General features: G+C 53.0%; 2 protein-coding genes across 8 annotated transcripts; both read right to left on the bottom strand.

Annotated features, from left to right (window-relative positions):
• Window positions 1-177: 177 nt before the first annotated feature.
• Window positions 178-15,214, bottom strand: CCAR2 (cell cycle and apoptosis regulator 2). 5 transcript variants are annotated; one of them, XM_082401952.1, is made up of 21 exons: window positions 15,060-15,214; window positions 14,092-14,187; window positions 13,730-13,821; window positions 13,193-13,284; window positions 12,874-12,988; window positions 12,602-12,731; window positions 12,321-12,417; window positions 7,848-7,967; window positions 5,909-6,131; window positions 5,709-5,822; window positions 5,248-5,411; window positions 4,618-4,780; window positions 4,290-4,520; window positions 3,966-4,184; window positions 3,181-3,325; window positions 2,976-3,058; window positions 2,149-2,295; window positions 1,875-1,986; window positions 1,596-1,784; window positions 1,238-1,443; window positions 178-1,010 (listed from the first exon to the last, which is right to left on the bottom strand). In XM_082401952.1, exons 2-21 carry the CDS (start codon window positions 14,147-14,149, stop codon window positions 966-968), a joined length of 2,745 nt encoding a protein of 914 aa, XP_082258078.1. In that variant the 5' UTR covers window positions 14,150-14,187; window positions 15,060-15,214; the 3' UTR covers window positions 178-965. The 5 variants fall into 5 exon arrangements, with proteins under 5 accessions (XP_082258078.1, XP_082258079.1, XP_082258077.1 ...); XM_082401953.1 differs by having other exon boundaries at window positions 4,008-4,184; window positions 4,609-4,780; XM_082401951.1 differs by having other exon boundaries at window positions 2,976-3,055; window positions 4,609-4,780.
• Window positions 15,215-16,007: 793 nt separating this feature from the next.
• On the bottom strand, window positions 16,008-20,916 carry LOC309633315 (uncharacterized protein C8orf58). Of its 3 annotated transcripts, none has more exons than XM_082401980.1 (7): window positions 20,380-20,914; window positions 18,735-19,243; window positions 18,243-18,422; window positions 18,023-18,134; window positions 17,782-17,894; window positions 17,476-17,558; window positions 16,008-16,948 (listed from the first exon to the last, which is right to left on the bottom strand). In XM_082401980.1, exons 1-7 carry the CDS (start codon window positions 20,426-20,428, stop codon window positions 16,837-16,839), a joined length of 1,158 nt encoding a protein of 385 aa, XP_082258106.1. In that variant the 5' UTR covers window positions 20,429-20,914; the 3' UTR covers window positions 16,008-16,836. The 3 variants fall into 3 exon arrangements, with proteins under 3 accessions (XP_082258106.1, XP_082258105.1, XP_082258104.1); XM_082401979.1 differs by having other exon boundaries at window positions 17,476-17,582; window positions 18,282-18,422; window positions 20,380-20,911; XM_082401978.1 differs by having other exon boundaries at window positions 17,476-17,582; window positions 18,023-18,422; window positions 20,380-20,916.
• Between the last annotated feature and the right edge of the window lie 2,680 nt (window positions 20,917-23,596).

Raw genomic sequence — 23,596 nt, forward strand, 5'->3', positions numbered from 1 at the left:
CAGACCCCGCGGCAGCCCCTCTCCCGAGCAGCAGGCAGCAGAGCCCAGAGCTGCACCCCCCAACCCTCCGGAGGTGACACCTGCTTCGAGCAGAGGCTGCGCTGAGGGTTGGGAGGAGGGCGGAGCACAGGCAGACCTAGAAGAGGGGCGAGGGGAGAGTTACGGAGGACACTTAGGTTTGTTTTGACTTTGGTTTATTTAAAAAACAAAAAGCCAAAAAAAAAAAAAAAACAGAACACTTTATATACAAAGTCAAACTGAAACCACGGATTATGGAAAGAGGCGAGACTTATGGGGAACAGGGAAAAGGCTGGGCCAGAGCCAATACCACATTCTGAACACGGGGAGCCAGGGAAAAGAGGTGCTGGTTTCTTCTGGCAAGTCTGGGGTGGCTGGAACACAGTGTTCACTGGCAAACACTGCCCAACGCTGAACGCTCGCTAGCACTGACTGACTCCGTTCCTGCGGTGGCCGCGGGAGACCCTTCCCCCCAGAACCTGCTCCTGTAACCTGGCAGGATTTGTGCCATCCGGAGGAAGGGGCTCTTACCCCCAGCCAGCTTCCGCGTCTGTTTCTTCAGTTTATTGGCATCAGACCTTATGACAGACTCAAAAAGCCTTTTCCTCCCGTCTTATTCTAAACTGGAAGAGGACAGGAGAAAGCACAAGACGAAAGGGCCCCAGGAGGAATCCCAAGGTAGAGGGCAAAATGACATTCGAGGGGTGCAGAAGATGTTGGATTTAGTTGCAAGTGGAACCGGCTTCCTCACTCATCCGTCCCACACGGCACAGACAGACCCCACCCTGACGGCCTGAGCTCCTCTACAGAGGCCGAGCGCAGGGGTCAGCCACCCCTGCCTATGGCTCCCAGGTCCTGCTCCAGCTTCTTTCTAGAACCAAAAGGGCTCTAACTTCAGCAGGCTCCATCGCTGACCTCACAGGATGGCAGCTCCTGCACCAGGCCCCTCAGTTGCTAGGTGCTGGCTCCTCCTTCTCTACCCAGCTGTCTGCCTGTTTGAAACAGATGTAACGAGAATCGGGACTCAGAGGAAGGGCCGAGATCCAAGGACTACTGAGCACTTCCTCCTGGGAGACTCCAGGGTGCCAGCTGCTGACTGATCGATTCCATAAGAAACTAGCGGATGGAGGCGGAGGCAAGGCGAACCTGGGCCCGGCCCCGTGCCGGCTGCCCTGACCCAGCCTCCCTGCCCGGCGGCCGGCTCTCCCAGGAGGCTCACCTTTTCAACCATCCGCTGCACCTCAAGCTGCAGGGGGGTCAGGCGCCTTCGGAACTCCTGTAGCAGCCGCTGAAACTGGTGCTTCTGTCGCTCCGCCGTCCGGGCCGTCTCCTCTGCCTCGGCCAGCCGGGTTCTCAGCTCCTGCATCTCTGCGGCCAGTGTCTTATTCGTCACTTCAGTGGCTGAGAAGCGGTTATGGCTCTCCTCTGGCGGGGGAAGACAGGAAAGACTGCCAAGCTAAGGAGGGGAGCGTAGGGCGAGAGGCCTCCGGGCCTGAGGGGCTGAGGGGCGGGCCTCCCGCTCGTCTCCTCGCGTCTGCGCCCGGCCGCGACAGGCCCCCGCGCCGCCAGCCACTCACCCAGCTTCAGCTCCAGTGTGTGAATCTTGTTCTCCAGGTAGAGCCGCCCGCTGTCCTGCTGCTCCGCACGCTGCAGCAGGTTCCCCACGTTGATGAGGCTGCCGTTGTGGGACACCAGGCCCTTGTGCTCCACAGGGGCAGCACCCGGCTTGGCACTCTTCCCGGGAGGAGGGAGCAGGTCCAGGTTTCCTAGAAGGGCCGTGAAAAGACTCAGGGACGGTCCCGGGAGAAAGCAGCCTGCTCCGCCGTCCCCAGAAGGCCGCAGAGCACAGTACGCACCGAAGAGCACCTCCTCAGGGAGCCCCCCATCCGGGCCCTCCGGGCGGCTGTACTGAAGGCTCCGATACTGGCAGATGTTCTGGGCCACCACTCTGCTGACCAGCTGTTTGGCCTGTAGGAAGCACACACCCAAGATGCCCACGGATGAGAAGGTGCAAGTCCCCCCACAATGCCGTGCAAGAACCTAGAACCACAGCATCCCGAGCCGCGCATGCACACAAGGATGTCGGGCGAGGCATCTGAGAGAGGCCTAGGGCGGGGCATGAGAAGGCACCTGCTCTGCGCTGAGCCGGAGCCCAAGGGTAAGCAGGATCCTCTCCAAGTCTCGCCGATGCAAGTAGCCACACCAGTTGGCATCAAAGAAGACAAAAGCAAGAAGACAGTCCAGAGGGAGCACAGGAGAGGGGTCCAGCTCCTTGGGCTAAAAGAGAAACAAGGATGAACAGGATTTACAAACAGGTCCCTTGATGCTAAATCACCCAGGACGAAGCCCTTATAAAATCTAGCCGCTTGATATTAAAATGGATAACCAACAAGGACCTACTGTATATAGCACAGGGAATTCTGCTCAATGTTATGTGGCAGCCTGGATGGGAGGGGAGTTTGGGGGAGAATGGATACATGTACATGTATGGCTGAGTCCCTTTGCTGTGCACCTGAAACTACCACAACATTGTTAATCGGCTGTACTCCAACATCAAAAGAAAAGTCTAAAAAAAAAAAAAAAAATTAAGCAGCTTGGCTGACACACTCACACCCTTCCAGTTAAGAGACCTGACCCTGGGCCAGGCAAGTCCCTTGGCCTGTAACCAAAGGCCTCTTTGGGGCACTTTTGCCCCCAGGGGCTGTCACACACAGAGGAACCTTGGGTGCTCCCAGGTCAGACAGCTCGCTCAGATCCGTCCGCCCTGATGGAGATACCGAAGTGCTCTCCTCGATCCTACGAGCATGCCATCCCATAAGCCAAGAACCACCTTTCGTCTTTCGTCAATCAGAAGATGCCAGAGGTCATTTAGGAAAAGCACCCCTTTCCCAGGAGTGAGGCAGAGGCCTTGCTAAGCTTCCCTGTCACTGAGACCCAGAAAGGCACAGAGGTCTCACCATGTCCTGAAGGGATGAGAACTCCATCTCTGACTGATTCGAGGCAACCGACCGGACCTCGGAATCCTCCAGCTTGGCTCCTGCTACAGAAAGCCCGAGATGAACTTGGAGCCGGGAGCACACAGGCCCGGACTGGCTCCACACACAGCCAGAACGGGAGCCACAGAGCCAGGAAGCCGCCAACCGGGGCAGGCGCCAGACATACCGAACTCCTCCTCCCCATCGTCCCTCAGGAGCAGCAGTTCTGGGTCCAGGGCCATCTCACAGAGGTCCTCGGACACCTCGCCCCGGGGTTTCTCTTCTTCCTCTCCCCCAGAAGACGGGGGTTTGGGCAAAAGCCCGTCTTCCTTCTAGGAGAAGCAGACCAAGATGATGCGAGGAACTGCCCCTGTGACTACCAACAATAACAACGGTTAACATCTGTGTGTCAGCCGCGTTCAGGCACCGCGCCGAAGGCACATATGCAACGTCTCATTTAACATACTTCGTTACATGGGGGTCACAGAGCAGACCAGGGCGAGTTCCAGACACCTGGGATTTTCCTCAAGAGTCAATCTCAGTCCCGTAAGAAATTTGTTTACTTGACAGTATTTAGGCAGGAAGAAGACCCACGTGCTTTAGAAATGTTTAAGAAAATGCAGTGTTCTAGTTAACCATCAGGTAATCAAAACACCCGTACCCATCAAAGCGTTCCTATTAATGGAGACTTCCGCGCTGCCGTGTCAACCACGCTTCCCTTCACTGCTCCAGGCCCGCCTCCCTTCTCCCAGGTACACCAACCACCTCTGGGCTGTGTGGCCACGTGGGAGAGTTAAGCACCCCGCACCTGAGTCACAGCAGGGTCACAGAGCGCGCGCGCAGTGAGCGAGGGGTGATGAGAGAAGACCCATAAAGCACTCTGAGCAGCGCTGGTGCCACGCAGCGCCCCAGTTCTGTGCAGCATTACCATGTGCAGCCCCAGTGCCCGTGCACGGGGGCAGAGGTACTCACCGGCGGGGCATCTGACTCGGCAGCTGTGCCCTCACTCTGTACCTCATCCTTGGACTCCTTGGCCTCCTCCTTGACTGCTTCTTCCTCCTTGGCCGCCTCCTCCTTCTCAGGTTCAGGTGCGGCCACGACCTTTTCAGGAAGGCTCAGCAGCATCTTATAAATCCTATAGCCAAAATCCCTCTGCAGCATCTCCAGAAACAGCTCAGCCAACACCATCACCTGGTGGAAGAGGCAACAAGGGGTCACGAGCATCAAAAAATGGGGTGTTCCAAACCCCGCCATCCTATACGCCCTGCCCCACAGCCCCCAGACTCCTACACCTACCTCAAAAGAGATCCTTTCTTTTGGCCTCCGGTCCTCCACGATACTATGGATGGACAGGTTTACACAGCTGGGGCGTGCCATGACAGCAGGTTCTAGAGGGGGTGGAGGGGCCTCTGGGAGATCGGTGTCCATTTCCTGCTGTGCAGTGACCTCCGGATTCTCTGCATTCTGTTTAGAGGTGTCTGCTGCCTGCTCTGATGCATCAGCTGCCTGTTCTGTAGGCTCTGTTTCCTGTGACGAAAAGTCAAGAGCTATGACCAAGCGGGTCCAGGGGTTAGGGCCCCTACTTTCCCCATGTGTTCGTAAGGCTCAGCCTCACCACTGGCACCTCCTGGGGCGGGGGAGCTGCCTCTGCAGCTTTCTGCTGGCACAGGGCCTCCCACTCTTCCAAAGTAGGCATGATGGTCCAGATGTCCGGCAGGTACACCACCACGGTCTGGAGCCGCCTCGGGGGTCCCAGCTGCAGGTACTGAAACTCAGCAAAGCGCCACCTGCTCACAGCAAAAGGAAAAATGCAGTACTGACCCATGACATTCGTGAGGGCTTCAGTTTCCAATCAGCATTTAATGAACACATACTGTGTGCCAAGCTCTGACAGTACAGAAATAAAAGATACAGACCAAGTCCTCAAGAAATGGTTAGTCAGTGGGGAGAGACAAATAAGCAGACAATTACTATCCGAGGTGCCATGGCAACAAGAAGGAGCACGGAATGTGGCTGGGGGGGCCACATCTGACGAGCCTTGGAGGGTCAGTTGGCCTTCAACACACTTACACACCCCTCGCCGTGCTCACGACCACGGCGACCACTGCGAGGGCTGGAGGGAGGGGGTGATGAGCAGGGACTAGGGGACAGACGGGAACTAACAGGTCAGAAAGGCCCAGCAGAAGCCTGGCTCCCTGCCGGGTCTCGCCAACTCACTGGGCAGCCACGGACAACAGCTCGGGCAGCCACTCACCACTTGGTGCAGGCACTCAAGTCGATGCCGGTCTGGGCTTGCGCGCAGCGGATGGCGGTGCGGACGAGCACCTGTGGGTCGCCCTTGGGGTCGAGGCCGTCCAGAGAAGGAGACCACTCGCCCCCCACCAACACTACCTCCTCTTCTTTCTGGCCCAGCAAAAACTGCAAAAAGAGACCAGGGGTAAGAAAGGAAAAACCAATCACGTGGGTCTCCCACAGGGAGGCAACCTGCCGCCGGTGGGGAACAAAGGGTCTGCCACACTGGGGGCGGGAGGGGTATCTCTACCCATGAATGTGAACCCCACATAATTCTGATAAGAAAGAACATCTCTCAGCCACGCTGTCCTCCTGGTAAAACGACGGGTATCTCAGCCCCGGAACCCCCGTTTCTCTGAGTTCCTGAGCAGGAACCGAACATTGTCAGTGAGCGAGTCTTGCCCCCTGGGCTCCAGCTCTTACTTTAATTTGCTTCAGAGGATGTTCTGGCGTCTCCCTTGGCTCAGCCACATCATCCACGAAGAGCATGCAACAGCGATACAATTCCTCCAGCCCCGGGGAAGAGAGCAGCAGTACCTGGTAGGGACGGCAGAAAGGAGACACTCGAGAGCTTTCTCAGCCTCCAACAACGGGACAAAGAGGCAGGACCCCAGCCAACTCACCTTGGAACTGTAAGCAGGGTCACTGTCTGTGGGCGCGGGCTCAGCACCAGCGTCTGGAGCTGCCTCCTTCTCAGAAGATGCCTGGATGCGGCTTGGATGATGGAGGGAGAAGGGCTGGCTCAGAGGGAAGGCCGACAGCCAGCTCAGATGCACAGCCAGAAAATCTGAGGGAACCAGCAGGGTGCGGTAACGGCGCTGGAGTTCTAAGAAGTCACAGGTGGGGCTATGGGAAGTAAGGAAGGAATTCCAGATTGAGCAAAGACTAAATTATTTTTAAAAATGGAACCATAAAAGACTTGAAAAGGGAGCAGATTATTTTATAATCTGAGAAAAGAAGAGCTTTCTAAGTAAGACACTTCTGAAAAGATAAAAATGGATCAGACTTGACCACTAAAATGTTACAACCTCTAGTGGCAAAATAAAGTCAATCTGGGGAAGGAAAAAAAAAGACATCTGCAATATGTGATAGAAAAAAGGGTCACTGTCTTAATATAAAAGGAACCCACAAGTCACTAACAGAGTTCACAAGTCTAAGAGAAAACTGGAAAAACTGACAGCAACAGATAACTTAGAAAAAGAAATGAGACTTAGAAGCTCATGAAAATATGCTCAATCTCACTCATAATTAAATTCAAATCAGGGTATCACTCTTCACCTATCAGACCGACAAAGATCACAAAGCTGGCTAACACAGCATTGGCAACGGCTGGGGTGCAAGAGCCTCACACCTCGTGTGAGAACGTAAGCCGACACCGCCTCCGTGAGAGGCCTGGCAGTATCTGTCAAGGCTGACAGCCCTGTGAGCCAGCTACTCCATTTCTAGGAATTGAGCTCAATAAAATGCTTGCACCTGTCCACGCAGATGTATAGAGAAGGATGTTTATTATTACAACAATGTTTAGGATAATTAAAGACTAAAAATGGAGAACTGGTTAAACAAATTCTGGTCCATCCATTTAGTAGAATGCTGTGCAGTTGCTAAAAAGAATGAGATCAGTCTAATAAACTTTAACGTGGAATAAATTCCAAGACAAGTGAAAAAGCGAAGTACTGAACAGTATGTACAATAGGTTTCCAGTTGTGTTTAAAAAAAAAAAAAAAAAAAGCTGTGTGTGTGTGGCTAATTGTTAGCAGTCATGTTCTGACCACATGAGGAGGCTCTATATTCACCCTTCCAGTGGTGATGATGTGGGGACCAGTATCTCATCAGATTAACCTTGGGAGGCAGGTGGGTCAGCATGGAGAATAAGAGGCCCTGCCTGGGCCTGGGGAGAGGAAGCGGTGACAGGGGAAGAGCAGTAGCAGCCCTCCTTCCCTGCCATCTTGAGAAGGAGGTGCCAGGAGGCTGCCCTCACCTCAGCTCAGACTTAGGTGGACTTGGCTTTGGGGCCTTATCTCTAAAACAGCAGCTGGAGCCCTGCATCTCCCCTGCTAGATGGAATCTGGAATTGCTCATCTACCTCTCAGTCAGTCAGTTTCTACGTGTGAGAAGTAAGCTTGTGGGCCAGTGACCTCATACATGCTGTAGCACTTAAAAAATAATTTAGAGCTTCCCTGGGAAACCAGTCCCAGGGATCCTATGACCCACAATTTCTACCTGACTTATAACTGGTATTGGGTACCTGGATTTTGATTGATAAGCCTTAATTATAGCCTGGCCTAACAATTTCTGGTGATCAAATCATAAAGTTCTATCAAGGGCACCCATGTCAGTGGTGCTATGCTGGTCAGAACTTGAGATTTTGAAGTAAAAAATCTGTCACATTAAAAAACAAAAATGAAACAAAAAGGTCATGAGCGCGTGCGCGCGTGCACGCGCACACACACACACACACACACACACACACACACACACTCTTACTCCCAGACTATATCTCACTTACACAAGAAACTGTTACCAGCTACAAGTCTCACCCCCCACCCCAGCCTCACCACTCACCTGTCCACAGTGTAGGGAGTGAGATGGACTCGGTAAGGAGGCAGGTCGTGCCTTGGTTTCTTAGCACCCCAAGGCTCTCCACCAGCCCGCTGTTTGCGTTTCTTGGAGTCATAGTCATCGCTGGAGGTTGATCCATTACCAGAAGGAAGAGACCACACTGTTACATACAGATTCAGTACAAACTGGCCTAAAAAGAACTAGAAACAATCTGAATCCCCAACTTTAAAGACATGGATAAAGAAGCCATGCTAACAGTCATATACGAGTGTTATAAAAGACATTAAGATGGATATTTAAATGCTTTTAATAACACAGAAAACCATTCATGTTAAACAAAAAGAATTATATGGAACACTATATATACAGTAGTGCCTCAAATGTGCCAAAAAAGCTTTAAAAAGAAATAAAATATTAATGGTGGATACCTCTGACAAATGAAGGTGATGAATAATTTTCTTATATTTAATATAATTTTTTGAAATGAGAAAAAGAATTTAACTGATTTTTTTTCTATCAAGATATATATACATATGGCACCATGCTATAGGTTCTGTCAAGTTTCATTAAAAGAGACAGTTCTGGTAAAAACCCTTAACACTACACATTAGAGTCATAAAAATACTGCAACCCTTTGATCCAGTAATTTCACTCTTAAAAATTTATCTCAAGGAAGTTAATTCAGAAGAAGAAAAAAGGTTATATATAGTAGAAAAAATTCAAGCCAAGTAAGAAAACCACGTGTGGGACTTCCCTGGTAGCGCCATGGTTAAGAATCCTCCTGCCAATGCAGGGGACATGGGTTCGAGCCCTGGTCCGGGAAGATCCCACATGCCGCGGAGCAGCTAAGTCCATCCACCACAACTACTGAGCCTGCGCTCTAGAGCCCGCGTGCCACAACTACTGAAGCCCCTGCGCCTAGAGCCCGTGCTCCGCAACAAGAGAAGCCACCGCAATGAGAAGCCCGCGCACCGCAACGAGGAGTAGCCCCCACTCGCCGCAACTAGAGAAAGCCCGGGTGCAGCAACGAAGACCCAACACAGCCAAAAATAAAATAAATAAATAAATTTATATATAAAAAAAAGAAAACCACGTGTGTATCTAGCAATCCTGAATTTTTTTAATAAATAAGTAATCATACAGCCATTAAAACAATTATGAGGATTACAGTGCAATATGGAACAGATGTTCGATAAGAACGTATAAAAAAATCTGAACTCAAATATTTAAATTATAAAAAGTACGCATATATATAGATAAAGACTAGAAAAGAACATGGGGGGAAAAAGTGGCAGAAAGTAAATTTGCTTTTCAAAATTATTTTCTAAAGGTCTTTAAGAATGGTTACCTTGGGGATGGGGTGGAAGATAAGAGTAAGAGATTAAGAGGTACAAACTACTATGTACAAAATAAATAAGATACAAAGGTGTAATGCACAGCACAAGGAATACAGCCAACATTTTATAACTTTAAATGGAGTACAACTGCTATGTTGTACACCTGGAACTAATACAATATTGTAAATCAACTGTACTTTAAAAGTTTTTAAATGGTTACCTTTAAAGGGAAAGAGGGAATGATATATTTTTATAGTATTTTTAACTTTATATAATAGCATGCACTACTTTATACATTTTTATAATAAATCACTTATTATAGTATCACTATGTTATGGGGGCAATAAATAAAAATAATAGAAGAGAAAAAACCTTTAGACCATTATAAAATGCCAGACTGATAAGGGGAAAAAAACCCCATGTCTCACAAGGGAAATAAAATCCATTGTCAATTCTTCGTGCTGAGGTAATGCCGAGTTGATTATATTTACCAGAAGGTGTCTACTCTTTCCCTTTAGACCTGCCTGGGCTGTTTCCCTAGTCATCACACCCCTGCGTAACAAACTTGATTATATTTAACACAAAGTTTTTCTTCTTTTCTCATATTTCTGCCTGGGTAATTTCCTTGTTCATAGCATCTCCCTCCAAAAGCTGCCTTCTAATCTTGCCCTTGTGGGATGTCAGTGCTTCTGTGTCTCCAACAGAAGAACTGTTCCAAAGTCATTTTGACAACTCTCTTCAGCTCACCCATGACTGAAGTGAACTCTTCAGTAAATGCTGTCAACCTCAAGATAAAGTGGATGTTCCACTGAATCCTGTAAACTCAACGACCAGTTTTCTCCCGTTATTGTGAATTGTCAGGAACAGGTTATAAGGCATGACCAGTGGAAGCCATCTCCGTAACCTCAGCAGGATACTGAGATGGTATATCCAGCTGGATAGCCCTGTCTAAAAACCGCAGTAGTTCAGCATTAGCAATCCAAAGGAGACAGTTTCCTGCCTCCCAAAACCTGAAGTTCAAAATAAAACCTGGTTTCCAGTCAAACGCTAACATGCGTGACTCCATCATAAATTGTTGTTCCCCCTCAGGGTGACCTCATTCCTACTGCCCCCTTTGCAGAATGACTCTGCAAATTCTCTCTACTGACTGATTGTAATATCTCTCTCCCAATGGTCATGTCTCCTTCCTCAAGAAGCCATGACACTGAAGCATTATGGCCAAAGTAACAGAACACAGGTCTTGCACGGGGCTTGGCATGTCCAGGACAATCAAATGCAACTGGCTATATAGAAAGGCTGAATGTGAACCTAAAGCAGAAAGTCAGTAGCAGCCACTGATTTCCACCCAGGCTACATTATCCCTGAGGGCACCTGCTGTGATTTTGAATGAAGCCTTTAATAAACTCACAGAATGTGAGAGGTGGAAAGTCCTTGGAAATTTTGAAGACCAAGAAGATGGGTGTATGCAAAACGTATACCAGTAACTCAAGAATGAAAGAGTGTTTCAAGCAGAGACACTGTGGAAAACAATCCTACACAATCAAAGCTTTCCCGCCTCCTTAGTGTTCACATGACCTATCCCGAGGGAACAAACAGTAGCTTCAGCACAGAGACTAGCTACATCACTTTGCCTAAACTTTTTCTCTGAGGAACTCCATGCTCCTTTTACATGTTCTCAGTGGACTGCATTCTCAGCCCTTACCATGTAATAATCTACTGGCCTCTGGGATAGGGGGCTGTTTCCTTCTCAGAACAGTTCTCATTTCAGAAGAGAACTAAAACATGAGAACACTTTCTAGAGTGATGGAAATGTTCTATATCTTAATAGGGGTGAGAGTTACACAGGATTTTCCATTTGTCAAAACTGTCCATCTAAGATTTGTGCACATCAACCTAAATAAATTTTACCTTAAAAAAAAAAAAATCAAGTACAAGGCAGGGAGTAGATGAAAAAGAATGGCAGATACTGATACTTGTTTAAGCTGGGTGATGGATATATGAAGGTTCATCATCCTTTTTTACTTACTATGCTTATACTTGAAATTTTTCATAATAAAAACTTACAATGAAGACAGAACTAGATGAAGAACTACAATGAAGAACAGAACGGACAGAACTAGAACGAGTCTTAAGCAAACTAGTCTAGAGCGTAACCCCCAGGGATATAAACAAACACTTTTAGGGAGAGAGTAAGGCAGGATAAGGAACATGTGAGCCAGAGAGAACAGGAAGCGTGCTCCTGGCAGTCCCCGACGCTCACAGATGACACAGGATGGCCTGGGACGCCCCAAAGGCCCAAAGCCACCATGCCTGCTCCACACAAGGCCATGTCTGCATGGCCACGGCACAGACCTGGATTTCTGGGCAGAGTGCAACATACACGGTCTATCACACCACTGAGCTGTACAGTGTATTTAAAGAGACATGTTTGATACTAAGAATTAAATTACGCACTGGAGGAAACTAAAAGACAAAACAAACACACAAACAAAAAAACAGAAACAGACTCACAGGTATAGAGAACATACTGGTGGTCACTAGAGGGGAGGAGGCTGGGGGGAATGGGCAAAATAGGTGAAGAGGTATTAAGAAGTACAAACTTCCAGTTATAAAACAAGTCATGGGGATGTAACATGCAGCATAGAGGATATACTCAATACTATAGTAATAACTTTGTATGGTGACAGATGGTAACTAGCTATTGTGGTGATCACCTCGTAATATATAAAAATATCCAATCTACTGGTATAATATTGTAAATTATGCTTCAATTTAAAAAATACACTGCAAAGTTACTTTTTTTGGACAATTACTATTTTCTTGATAGTTTTGATTCTTGGTGTCTCAATCTTATGCACGAGAAATAAAAAGGAAAATTATATATTAAAAAATTCAATGTGATACTTTGAAAAATGAATTACACCAAATCCCTACTTGCTGAACCAGCTTATAAAGTTCTGATATTTGTACATACATCTCAATGTGTCAGCCTATGTCAGGGTAAAGGGACTAGGATCTAGTTGTAGAAAGAGAATGTTAGTGTCAACAGGTGGCAAAAAAAAAAAAAAAAAAAAAGGACATTCTCTTAGAGACAAATAAAATAAAACACCTTTCCTTTCCTGCTTGATCATCCTCTTACCTTCGGCCCGGATCCAATCGTCCATGAGGGCCCCGAGCAGGAAATCTGTTCAGGTGGCTCAGATGAAGTGTATGGGATGTTTGGAAGAGACTCAGAGCTGCAGAAAGGAAATGGCTGGTGACTCAAAACCCCTAAATATTTGCCCAAACTTCCTGTCCCTTTCTTCCAGTGCATGAAATACCCACATCTATTCTAAGAGCAGCAACCTAACAGTTACAAGTCCATTCATCCCGAGTACCCCATAAAGCCACACCCCCAATATCCATGCCACTGATACTCACGCTTCTGAGGAAAGAGTGGGGGAATCCGGTGAGGCTGGAAGATCAGCTGGGGCTGAGCTCCCAGAATCCCTTGCTTCTGGCCCAGGGCTGCCACATGTAGAAGGGGAGGTGCTGGGGACTTCAGCAGGGGCTGCAGGACAGTAACCAGGAAATTCAGGGCATCCCATAGCTGACCTGCTCACTACCTTGGAAAGATGCAGCCCCAACCCCTTGACCAAAGTAAGGTTCCCTCCCACCCCTTTCCAATAAACATGCCAAGGAGAGATGAATACCTGGTTGGAGAGCGTTTGCACCTTGACAGCATTCCAGGGCACTGCCTGGCCTGGGTTGTATGCAGCCTTCACCAGCACCTTCTCACCCAGCTGGGGCAGCCGGCCCTTCACCACACTGCCAGCACACAAGCCAGGAGACCCAGTCAGGAGAGAAACCCTGGCCAAGCCACTGTGACTGTCCCTATGAGGCCCTTCCCATCAAGATTTCTCACACTTTGCATAACAACAGCAAAGCACTGGCATTATAGGGGACCCACCAGCATAGTGACAGAACTGAATCCAATAAGCATTTCCAGAAGGCGATCAGCCTCAAGCCTACCTTAGCTGAAAAAAGACCTCTTCATCCACCACCCCAAAGTAGTCATGCAAACTGGTAACAATGCCAGTGAAGACCCGCTGCTTCTCTCCACCCTATAAGAGAAGAGTGCAGTTTAAAGGTAATAGGGAGCATCTGTCCATGCTCTACCATTAGCATCTCATCTTCATCCAGCCCGCCCCACCCCCAGCTCAATCAGAGTACTGCATGGAGATTCCCATGGAAGGAAGCATACATATAGAAGGAAGCATATGTACAGTGGACATAACCAATCTACTGGGGGGGAGTCATGCTGACTCTTGGGTCATAAGCTTCTTCTAGGATTTCCAGTTCTTTAATTCCAAGAAGCACCCCAGAGAGCTCCCTAGAGCCAGAACCTAGGACTCCCCAGTCACAGATGTCTAGTCGCCTCTGGACGGGCCGAGGACAGGAGTGTCAGGAAGGATGAACACTGTGATGTAAGAATGAAAGCATCGGGCAACCACGCATGCCGGGGTAGTCCCGAGTGCCGGAACTCACTAGATAGGATGCCCAACCTACCTGAAGGTGCCTGGCATTTTGGGACAGGTCTGTGGCCACAGGAGGAGTGAGCAAACCAGGAGGAGGACCCAGAAGAGATGTTGAAGCTGCGCCTATTGGGACACAGAAGCAATCCAGAAACTGCACCTACCATCTTAAGCACTAGATTCAGCTAGAGGAAATGGTAAACCCAAAGAGCAAAGTGGATCCAAGTATGTCCCATACAGGGTTTCGCTGACAACTACTGTGGTCATGTTTTTTCCTAAGAAAAGTCAGCAGCAAATTGCACTCCACCAGGGAAACCCCAAAAGCCACATTTTGAAAGACTAACTCCAAAACACACACTTCCCAGTACTAGGCCAGGTAGAGATAAAGGTGATCACCTGAGAAGTTGCGTCCCCCTGGCAGTGGGTTGATACGCTGGCGCTTAAACTGGGACATTGGGAATGCTGTCCTCTTTCAGAGTCTTGGGGGAAAACCTTCAATCAGAAAAGAAATAAATTAACAGCTCATAGGGAAATTTTCCATCTACCCCAAAAAAGGAACTAAGGACCTTAAGGAAAATGGGGAGATGGATACTGAGAATAAAAAGAGGAGACGGATGGTGAGAATGTGAAGAGGAGCAGGAAATGGAGAAATTACAATGTTCCAGTCTGCCCTCACGATAATCTAGTGGTGGGTGATACTGTTATGCTCTTTCAACGAAAAGGAAACTGAAGCTCGGAGGGACTGAGACTTGCCCGAGGCCACAGAACCAGGTAGGTACAAAACCAGGACTCACACCCAGATCTCCCGACAACTTAGAGCTCCTCTCACTATGCCACGCCACCCTCAGATGGTTGGGGAGAGTGGAGGGTTGGAAAGAGCCCCGATGACATTCATTCATTCAATGCATCCGCCAAAGAGCTCCACGCAAGGCCCGGAAAAATGGAGGAGGCTGCTGCCGGAGAGGAGATGGTGTGGGCCCTCTCCCCGGAAGCCCGGCCCGTTGTTCCCCGGACGGGCGGCTGAGAAGACAGCTCCGTGGCCCGGCCGAACGCGAATCCGGCTGCGCGCCCGCCCTCTTGCTCCCGCGCTCCCCGGCCCTCGGCTCCCGCCTCAGCAGCCGCCGGCGCCGGGTCTCCCGGGCCGGGCCGCGGCCAGGCCACCGTGGGAGGACGAAGGCGCGCGGCTTCTCCTCCTCCCGCCCGCCCCCAGGGCCGAGGCCGTTGCCAGGGAGACGGAACTTGCAGGCCGAAGGGGGGCTCGGCCCCTTCCGCGCCCGGTTCATCTTCGAGGCCCGGCCCTCGCAGCCCCTCGGCCAGGGGAGGGGCGAAGAGGCAGAGGGGCGGCGGAAGGCCCCCCAACCCACCTGCGGGCCAGGGCCGCGACACCGGGGGGACAAAGACACCCGGAACCACCACAGCCGCTGCTGCTGCCGCCACCGGAAACGCCTCTCCGGAAACGCGACCACTGGTCGGAAGCTGCCTCTCTCCCGGATATGGTCCCTCCCTCCTCTCCACTGACCTCTCCCTTCCCCCACCCCGGCCTGCCATCCCGCTCCAACTGTGGAGCGGAAGTGCGCTTTCCCCGATCGGATGCGCGTTAGGAAGCCGCGCCTCAGTGGTGTCCTCTCTTACGCGTCCCACTAGAAAAGCAGGCTTCGGAGAATTGGTTCCTGGTCCCAAGACTGCTGGAGCTAGAGCCCCAAACATAAGGGAGCACCTATGCCTCATTCTGGCAGATCCCAAGACCGCAGCAGCAAGAGAACCAGCTGACTGGAGGAGGAGGAGGAGGAGAAGGAGGAGGAGGAGAACCAGCTGACCTCCTCCTGACTGGAGGAGGAGGATGCATGATCAGTGGCCATTTCCAGAAGACATCCCTGTGTCTGATTCAACCATCCCTAGCCCTACCCTTCTGTTGATGGCACACCCCTCCACACACACCTCCTGGGTACCTGCAGGAGACTAAACTTTCCCCCTTTCTCAATTAACAAAGAGCTAGGAACCTAATAGGCTATGTAGTAAGATAAACCTCCACAATATTTAGGTATACATTTACAAAGAGTTCTCACAGTCATTTCCTTTAGTCCTCACATCAACCCTTGGGGGATAAGGAGGTCAGGAATTAGTGTCCTAATTCTCAGCTATGAAACCTGAGAGACTTCAATGAAATGACTTGCTCAAAGTCTTGCCGCTAATCACTGGCCATTTTAGTCCCCATTAGCAATCCCAGTTCCCCCTTACCCTCTGACCTTCCCATCACCCTCCAGTCTAGCCTCCTTCCAACACCCTTTCCTATTCATTTAACATTCACCAAGCACTTTGAGACAGTTTAATCTCACTTTACCCTCAAAACAAGCCTGTGAGGTAGGTAGGACAGGCATCATTATACCATTTGGGAGATTAAGTGGGAAGCTATGGCTCAGAAAAGTTAAGGGATTTTTGTCAAGGTCTAAAAGCTAGTATGGGCCTCTGGTTTCAGCTGTGATGTGGAAAGGCTAGTAAGGAGTAAAGCAGCTGAGAATAGACCTTGAAGATTACTCTGCTGTTCCCCATGTTGTCCTTGACTCCCATCCCTGGTACAGTCTTCAGGCAAGATTCAATGCAGAGGCAGCCAAGAGAGCACCTTTCTCTGTCCTGGGGCTGCCCATGCAAGCATGCGGAGGAAGGGAGGACTCCAGATCAGTAACTGCCCGCTCAGGAGTGAAGGTCAAGTCCATCGTTCTGCAGTTACCTCACCCTGAAGACTGACTCTTTGAGTGCATGATTCCAGAGAGATGGTTAGATCCAGCCAGTTCACAACACTGACAGTCCCACAGTCCCCAGCGACACGCTGGGCCCCGACAGATCACCACGCCAAACACACTCCATGGACGCCAGATGAATCAGTAAGTTCACATTGCCTAAGCCCAGGGATTTCTGGCAACCAGGGAGGAGCCCGAGAGCTGCTGCACCTTGGGGCCTCTCAGGGACCCAGGGTTCCTTGGCTGCTCAGAGGAGAAAGACTCAGCCCTCGCCTCAGAGAGAAAACTGAGCATCAACAGCTTTTCCTGGCAGTGCCCAGAAGCAGCAACAGGGCAGAGGGCGAGGAAGAAGACTTCACTACACTCCCCCCGAGCTGGGGTTACATCCCTGCACCAGGAAGTCTCAGCATACAGTAACGTTTTTTGCTCGTTGCTTCTTAACCACTAATGATGGCATAAAGGTCTTCTGGAGGGTTTGGCCTGCAGGCCTTTCAGGGAGGTCCCTTGATGCAATCCTATGGAGAAAGAAAGGAGGCACTAGGCTAGGAGGAAGAAACAAAGATAACGATGGCCCCAGAGTTGACCAAGCATTGTGGGAGGCCTGGGGATATTAATTGACAGGGATAATCCCCCCTGGAGAATTATTCAGTATAGACCCCTACCCCCACAACCCCTGGCATCCACTGTGGCATCCTGTGTGCCCTACCTTGCTTTCCTGGGGAAACCCAGGGAGGTGACTTAAGTTTCAGCTTTGAGGGGTGAGGGCTTGCTGGGCTTATGTGAGGATTTCCCAGCTTTTGGTCCTGGCTCTGCCACTGACTCACCATGTGGCCTCGGGAAAATGACTTCCCTCCCCAGCCCAGTCCTCAGCCTCCTCATCCATAAATGGGCTGCTTTAACTACTTTCTGTTTCTTCCAGCACCCTCTCCAAGACTACGTCTCTCAAATTTTGCAGGGACGAAGATAACAACTGGCAGCACAATCTTGGCATCCTAGCTCATCACGCTCCTCCCTCTGCCCTGGGCTGGGCCACAGGACTCACCTGGGGGCAGAGCCATCACAAGGGGCAGCGGGTTCAGCAGGTCGAGGGCTCCTCCACCGGATCCGGTTGAGCAGGACCTTGACCTTGTTCCAGTGGGAGAGATCCCGCTGAGCAGAGGGTGAGAGGGTCACCCAGGGCCCCTCCCCAAAACATACCCCTGACCAAGCTCCCAGAGATAGCTGTCACCACAGCCAGGACAAGTCACCTGTTCCAAACAGGAATCCTCTTATTTTCTAGCACACATCCCAACCACCCCCGACCTCCAGCGCATCCTGTCACCTGCCCCCACGTACATCCCTCACCTACCCTGTGTCCCTGGGAGGATGGAAAGGTGTGAGCTGGCTCTGCCAGGGCCTCTGACAGCCTGGAAGGGCTGGCGCTGGGCACCCCTACCTTTGGGGCGGAAGCTGTCCTTGCTCCTTCGGAAAGAGAATCCAGTTACCCAAGGCCGGGAACAGGAAGGCACTCGTCAAGCCCAGAGCTCAGGGAGTCTGCCTGTGGGGCCCTGGGCAGGCAAGATACAGACAGAGACACAATTGCACCTCACCTGTCTCCTCTGTCTGGCTGAGCCACTCCCACTGCCCGTGTACCTCACTGCCCGGGGCGTGAGAGGGTGGAGGTGAAGGTGCCAGGGCCGGCTTCTCCTCCTCTTTAGGATCCTGTGCACAGGAGAGACGGGCTTTCAGGGCCTGGCTAGAGCGCTGAGGCTGTTCTGAAGGGAGTCCTGGTTCCAGGGGTCCCCCCCATCCTCTGCATCCCCCACTCACCTGCCTGCCCGCTGGCCCGACTGCCCACAGCTCACTCACCCCAGGGCCCCTCCGAGTCTGCAGCTGCAGGCAGAGCTGCTGCAGCCTCGCCATCTGCTCCAGCACCAGGCACAGGTGTTCCAGGTAGCGAAGACCCTGCCCTGGGAGGCAGGCCCAGGCTTCAGGCCCCAAGCCCCCCACCTGTGGGACGTAGTGAGGTAGGGGAGAATTCTGAACTCAACCAGACTCCCACCCTAAGGGGCCAGCAGATGGGGGCAGGATGAGTGAGAGGAGGGACGCACACCCAGCTGGCCTCCCAGTGCCCAGCCAGGCAAAGTGCCAGGCAGGTCCCGGACCTGGCCACCTCCACACAGCTGGGGGCGGGGTGAGGCAAGACGTTCTCAGACAACCCATCAATGAGGGGTAAGGAAAGCCCCACCCCGAGAGAGCTCCAGGGAGAAGAAGTTGGGGGGCGGGGGCATCTCCATCCCACGCTTGAGAGTTGGCACTCACCACCTCTGCTTCTTCCAGGCCTGCCTCTAGGTCACTCTCTGCCTCGGTGGCCTCCTGTCCTCCTGCTCCAAAAAGGGGCATTTCACACTCAGGGTTGCTTGGCGGCTTTGGGGAGCGGTAGTGTGACAAGCTAGCAGAGGAAGTCGGGAGCTGGCGGGACCGCTCCAGCACCTGCTCCAGCTTACGGCTGGCTAGAAGCCGGCTTAGGTGGGCAGGAGGCTCCATGGCACCAAGGGCCAGGGGCTCAGCGCTCCGCGTGGGCTCAGAGTTCAGAGAGTCTTGAGAAAGGCCCGGTGAGGTGGCTAGGGAGCTGTCCCCAACCGCCATCTCCACTCCTGAGTCCTGGGAGGCCAGTTTGAGAAGCGGCACCTGCCTCCCGGGTGCTCTCAGCCTGCCATGCCCCTTGCAGGACTCTGCCGACCACCCTGGAGCGGCATCCGGGATCCGTCTGTAGGTGCTGGTGACTCCAGGCACTACACAACCACGTGCCAGGTCCTCGCCAGCCCCATCTGCAAGGAGAGTCAGTCATCAGGCTGGGCAGGCTGCCCCAACACCCCCGACATTCCTGGCAGCTGGCGACATTCCCTGAGGAGGAGTGTCCTGGGCCAGAGGTGACAGGAGGAGACTGGTTGGCCACAGCCCCGCCCAGGTCTCTCTCCAACCCTGGCTGGGAGATGGTAGAATGGGGTTCCCTTTACAAAAGTAATTGTTAGTGATATCTGCCTTTGAGGGGCGAGCACCTTTTCTTCCAGGGAGCCCTCGTGCTCCAGCCCCTGAGATTGGCCTAAGACCTCTGAGCCATAACTGGGGAGCGGTAGCCTCTTCAACTGCTCCCCATGGGGAAGTATGACTGTGCCCCAGCCTCAGGGAGAGGGGGAAGGGCGCAAAGAGGGAAGCCTGGGCCCAAACTGGCAGCAGGATGCAAAAGGAAGTCCATCCTGGAATTCCTGGGGGGAGTGGGTAGTAAAAATAACAATAGCTATAAACATTTTGGACTTTTTTTCTTTTAAGTGAGAAACAGAAGGTTTTGGAGAGTTGAAAAGGAAAAATGTAAACGGAAGAAAGGGAACCAGGCGGGCAGGAGCAGAAGCAGCGTGATCACCCCATTCGCTGTCCTCTCCTACAGCTCTCCTGGCCTGTGCCAGGCTCTCCCGCGATCTGGGTGCCCCGATTGTAAGGATGCAGAAACGGAGGCTGGAGACGATGGAGGGCCGCCTTCGTCTCCCTGCCCGCCACGCGGGAGAGCTGGAACGGGATGCCAAACCAGGCCCCTCTGGGCAAGGAAGTCGACCAGGAAGTCCACCCCTGCGCGGCTCCTTTGGAAGGGGGTCCTCCGCCGCGGAGAGAGCTTTTCGCAACTGCGGGCTGGGGCAGGGGCCGGTCAGAGGAGGATCCAGACCGGGAATTAGAGGGAAGTGGACCCGGAGGAAATGGGATGGAGGTGCGGTCGGTTTAACGCCAGAAGCCAGAGGGTCTCCAACGGGCAAAGCGCGATCCCCCGGCCCTTCCTAAGGGAAGCGGCGAGGAGGGCGCAGCGAGGTCGGGCGGGCTGTGCTGGGTGGGGCGGGGAGTGCAGACAGGGGCCCGGGCGCGGGAGTCGGCTCCAGGCCAAAGGTCCCAGCCGGCCCCGGGGTGGGCGACTCACCCCGGCCGCCCAGCGGCTCCACGGCGAAGACGCGCCGCCGGCCCAGCATGGCCCCAATCCCGGCCCCGACAAGGCGCCCCGGCCGTGGCCGCTGCAGCCGGACGGAGCGATCCCGGCCGGCGTCCCCGCGCCGCTGTCGGGTGCGCGTCCGGACCTGGCTAGGCGAGGCCCCCGGACACTCCCAGCGGGGATGGGGGAGGGACGGCGGGAGGGGTGCGCAGGTGTGCGGGCGCTCCGAGAGGGGCCGCGGGGGCGGGGCCTGGTCCCCCCCAACCCGCCCCGCCCCCAGTGCCGGCGGGGCGCGGGCCCCGATCTGCCGTCCTTCGGGCCCCGGCGGCCCCGCACGGCCGGCCCCGGACGTGGAGCGGGGAGCCCTGCCCGGAGACGCCGTCTGGTTCGTGGCGCGGGGTCACCCCGCCCTCGGTTTCCAAGCGGGGTCTGTCTTCCTGCCGCCGAAATGAACCCGGGCGGGGATGGGGGGCGGCGGCGACCGGACGCGAGCGCGGAAGGAAATGGAGCCGCACGTGCAGGCGGAGGGAAGAGAGCGGACCTGGACACCGGCGTACCCGCGCTCCCAGCTGTGTGCCTTGGGGCAAGTCACTCAGCCACTCAGAAACCTGGCGCGATCAAAGGGGGAAGTGATTCCCGGCACAGGAAGATCCTTTCCAACAACTGCAGAGCGCCTTGGGTTCTGGGCTAGATCTGAACCCCCTCCTCGTCCCACATCTCTTCCTCATTCGGGTACCCTAAAGCTGGGGGCTGGTGCGGGGGGAGGGGGCTTCAGGATCTGGGGAAGTGAAACAGGGGGGACAGGAGGGCAAGCCTGAGGTGCTGGAAGTGTAAATGCTCTCCGGTCCCCGCCCCCAAACTCTTTGGGTCCGTGGGATTCCACCCCCCAACCACCCTGAAAGGGGGCTGGGAGCCCAGGCAGACACTGACGGTGAGACAGCCTGGTGGCCAGATGGGATGGTGGCCTCTAAGGAAACCTCAGCCTCCTGAGGAAGGCGACCACCAGGCTGGAAAAATCCCAGCAGGACCTAAATTCCCTAGAGGGAGATAAGGGAGGTGGCGGACGTGCAAACTTGCACCTGAGCCTCTGGGGGAGGGTGCCGGAGCTGGAGCTGGAGGCGTTGGGAGTAAGTGGTTATTAACTGGGAGGGAGAAGACAGTCTGCCCACCTCCTGCTCCCTCCTTCCCTTCTGCCAGCACCCTACGCAGGAGCCGTCAGCAATCAGAGTCACGAACTACAACATTCTAGCTTCTGGGAAACAGGCCTACAGCTAAGCCTGGGGAAGAATGAGAGCCTCTCTTAACACCTTGATTTTTCAGGCCAACCTCTTCCCTGCTAGCTTTGGGTTCTCTGGGTTGCCCCCTCCCAACCCTATCCTCCTGGAAAGCACCGCCCCCCCCTTCCTCTTTCCCAGGTACAGAGAGGGAAACCTGGGCCTGGGGGAACTGCTTTACCCAAGTCCAACAGCCCGTGAAGATCCCACGCCAGGCCTCCCTGGGGAGGAGAGGAGGAGGGCTGGCCATCAGGTGGCTTCCTCCCTCCAAAGTCAGAGGATGGGGAGGTAAAGTGAGGGAACCTTTGCCAGATCTTGTCCTGAATTTGGAGAATGTAGGGCCAGATTCCAAGCAGTCTCCGTGGTGACACTGGGGCAGGAATGCATCTGGAGCAGGAAGCCCAGCCAGCAGGAATGCAGTGTCTCAGCACGAGGCTCTGTGTGGGCTCAAACCACACACAGAACACACACACACACACACACACACACACACACACACACACACACGGCACACTCTCCTCCAGGCCATTCTCCCCTCTCCATGCAGATATGCCAGAATCTTCAGGGCGGCTGGGATCCCTCGCAGTTGGGGGCCAACATGCTGCCTTCCCATCTGCCTTCTGCTGCCCTGACTGTGGCAGCCCCAGGCCCAGAGCTGGGCCAGGCCTTCACCGCCCAGAGGGCTGTTTCTCCTTCACCCCACCTTCTACCAGAGGAGAATCATCTCCCTTTGAGTGATGTTTCAAGGAATGGGAGGGGCAGCACAACCACCCCCTCGCTGCCCACCTGAGGGGCGAGCAGCTACCGTGAGTTCCTGAGACACATGGTAGCCCAGCAGAGTCATCCTTCAGGCTGAGGCCAGAGATGCTCGATGCCTCCCAGCCTCCATGGGGAAATCCCAGCTTCAGAAAGCGCGTTTCCTGCCAGCTCAGCACTGAGCTAGGCCCTGTGCGAGGAAGGGCAAAGCCAAGAGCCTAGGGCAGCTCCTGCCAGATTAGAGATGGCTGGAAGCTGTGGGGACCTCCCTTATGGCCTGGAAGGGAAGGGCAAGAGCACCCCAGGGCAAACCAGAAACCCAGGAGTCAGGCTCCTGGCTCAGCCTTTGGCCCCTCCCCTCACTGCTAGGAGCTCTTAGACCAGCGACGTAGCCTCCCTGTCATTGCTTTCTTCATCTATACAGCAAGGATGACAACAGTACCTACTTCAGAATGATGAGGATTGGAGTTTAAAGCACTTTAGAATTATCTATTGGTGTCACTTTGGGTAAGTCATTTTCTCATCTCTAATAGAAGGCTGTATCAGATGCTCTCTCAGGTCGCTTCTAACTCGAATCTGTCATCATTTCTGAAGTTATTCCCCAAAATGAAGAAAAAGTAAAGAGGGCACAGCACTGGACAAATAACAGCCGCATGATTGGGCGGTGCCCCCTCCCCACCCCAGCAAGTCTGGGTCAAAGGGGGTGGGTGTACACAGCTGGGCAGAGACCAAAGGCTGCCCCCAACCTTCTCTGCTGACAAATGAGATGGACTAATAACTCCGTCTTCCGAAGAAGTTCACCCCCAAGCTCGGGCTAGTTGTGTGGCTGCAGAGGGCTCTGATGCTGCAACCCTCTGGCCCCGGGGAGGAGAGCTGGCTGACACAGAGAGGTGGATTTTAGCTTGAACCCCCGTCCAGTCTTCGAAAGGCATTCAACAACTCACTGGCCTACCCATTTCCCATGGGCCTCCACTCTCCCTTTGTTCTCCATTACTTAGAGCACTGCTAGGCCAGCATGGTTTGTTACAGGCGAGGATCTGACCATATTAAGATTCTAACACACCCTTTTCCAACCTGTCACTTCCCTGCTGAAAATTTTTCAGTGTCCCCAGAGCCTCAAGGAGAAATTCAAACCGTATCTTACAACATTCAAGGCTCCCATCTTCCTTTCCAATCTT

Source organism: Balaenoptera borealis (genome assembly GCF_965194805.1).
Source record: "Balaenoptera borealis genome assembly, chromosome: 8".
NCBI lineage: Eukaryota > Metazoa > Chordata > Mammalia > Artiodactyla > Balaenopteridae > Balaenoptera > Balaenoptera borealis.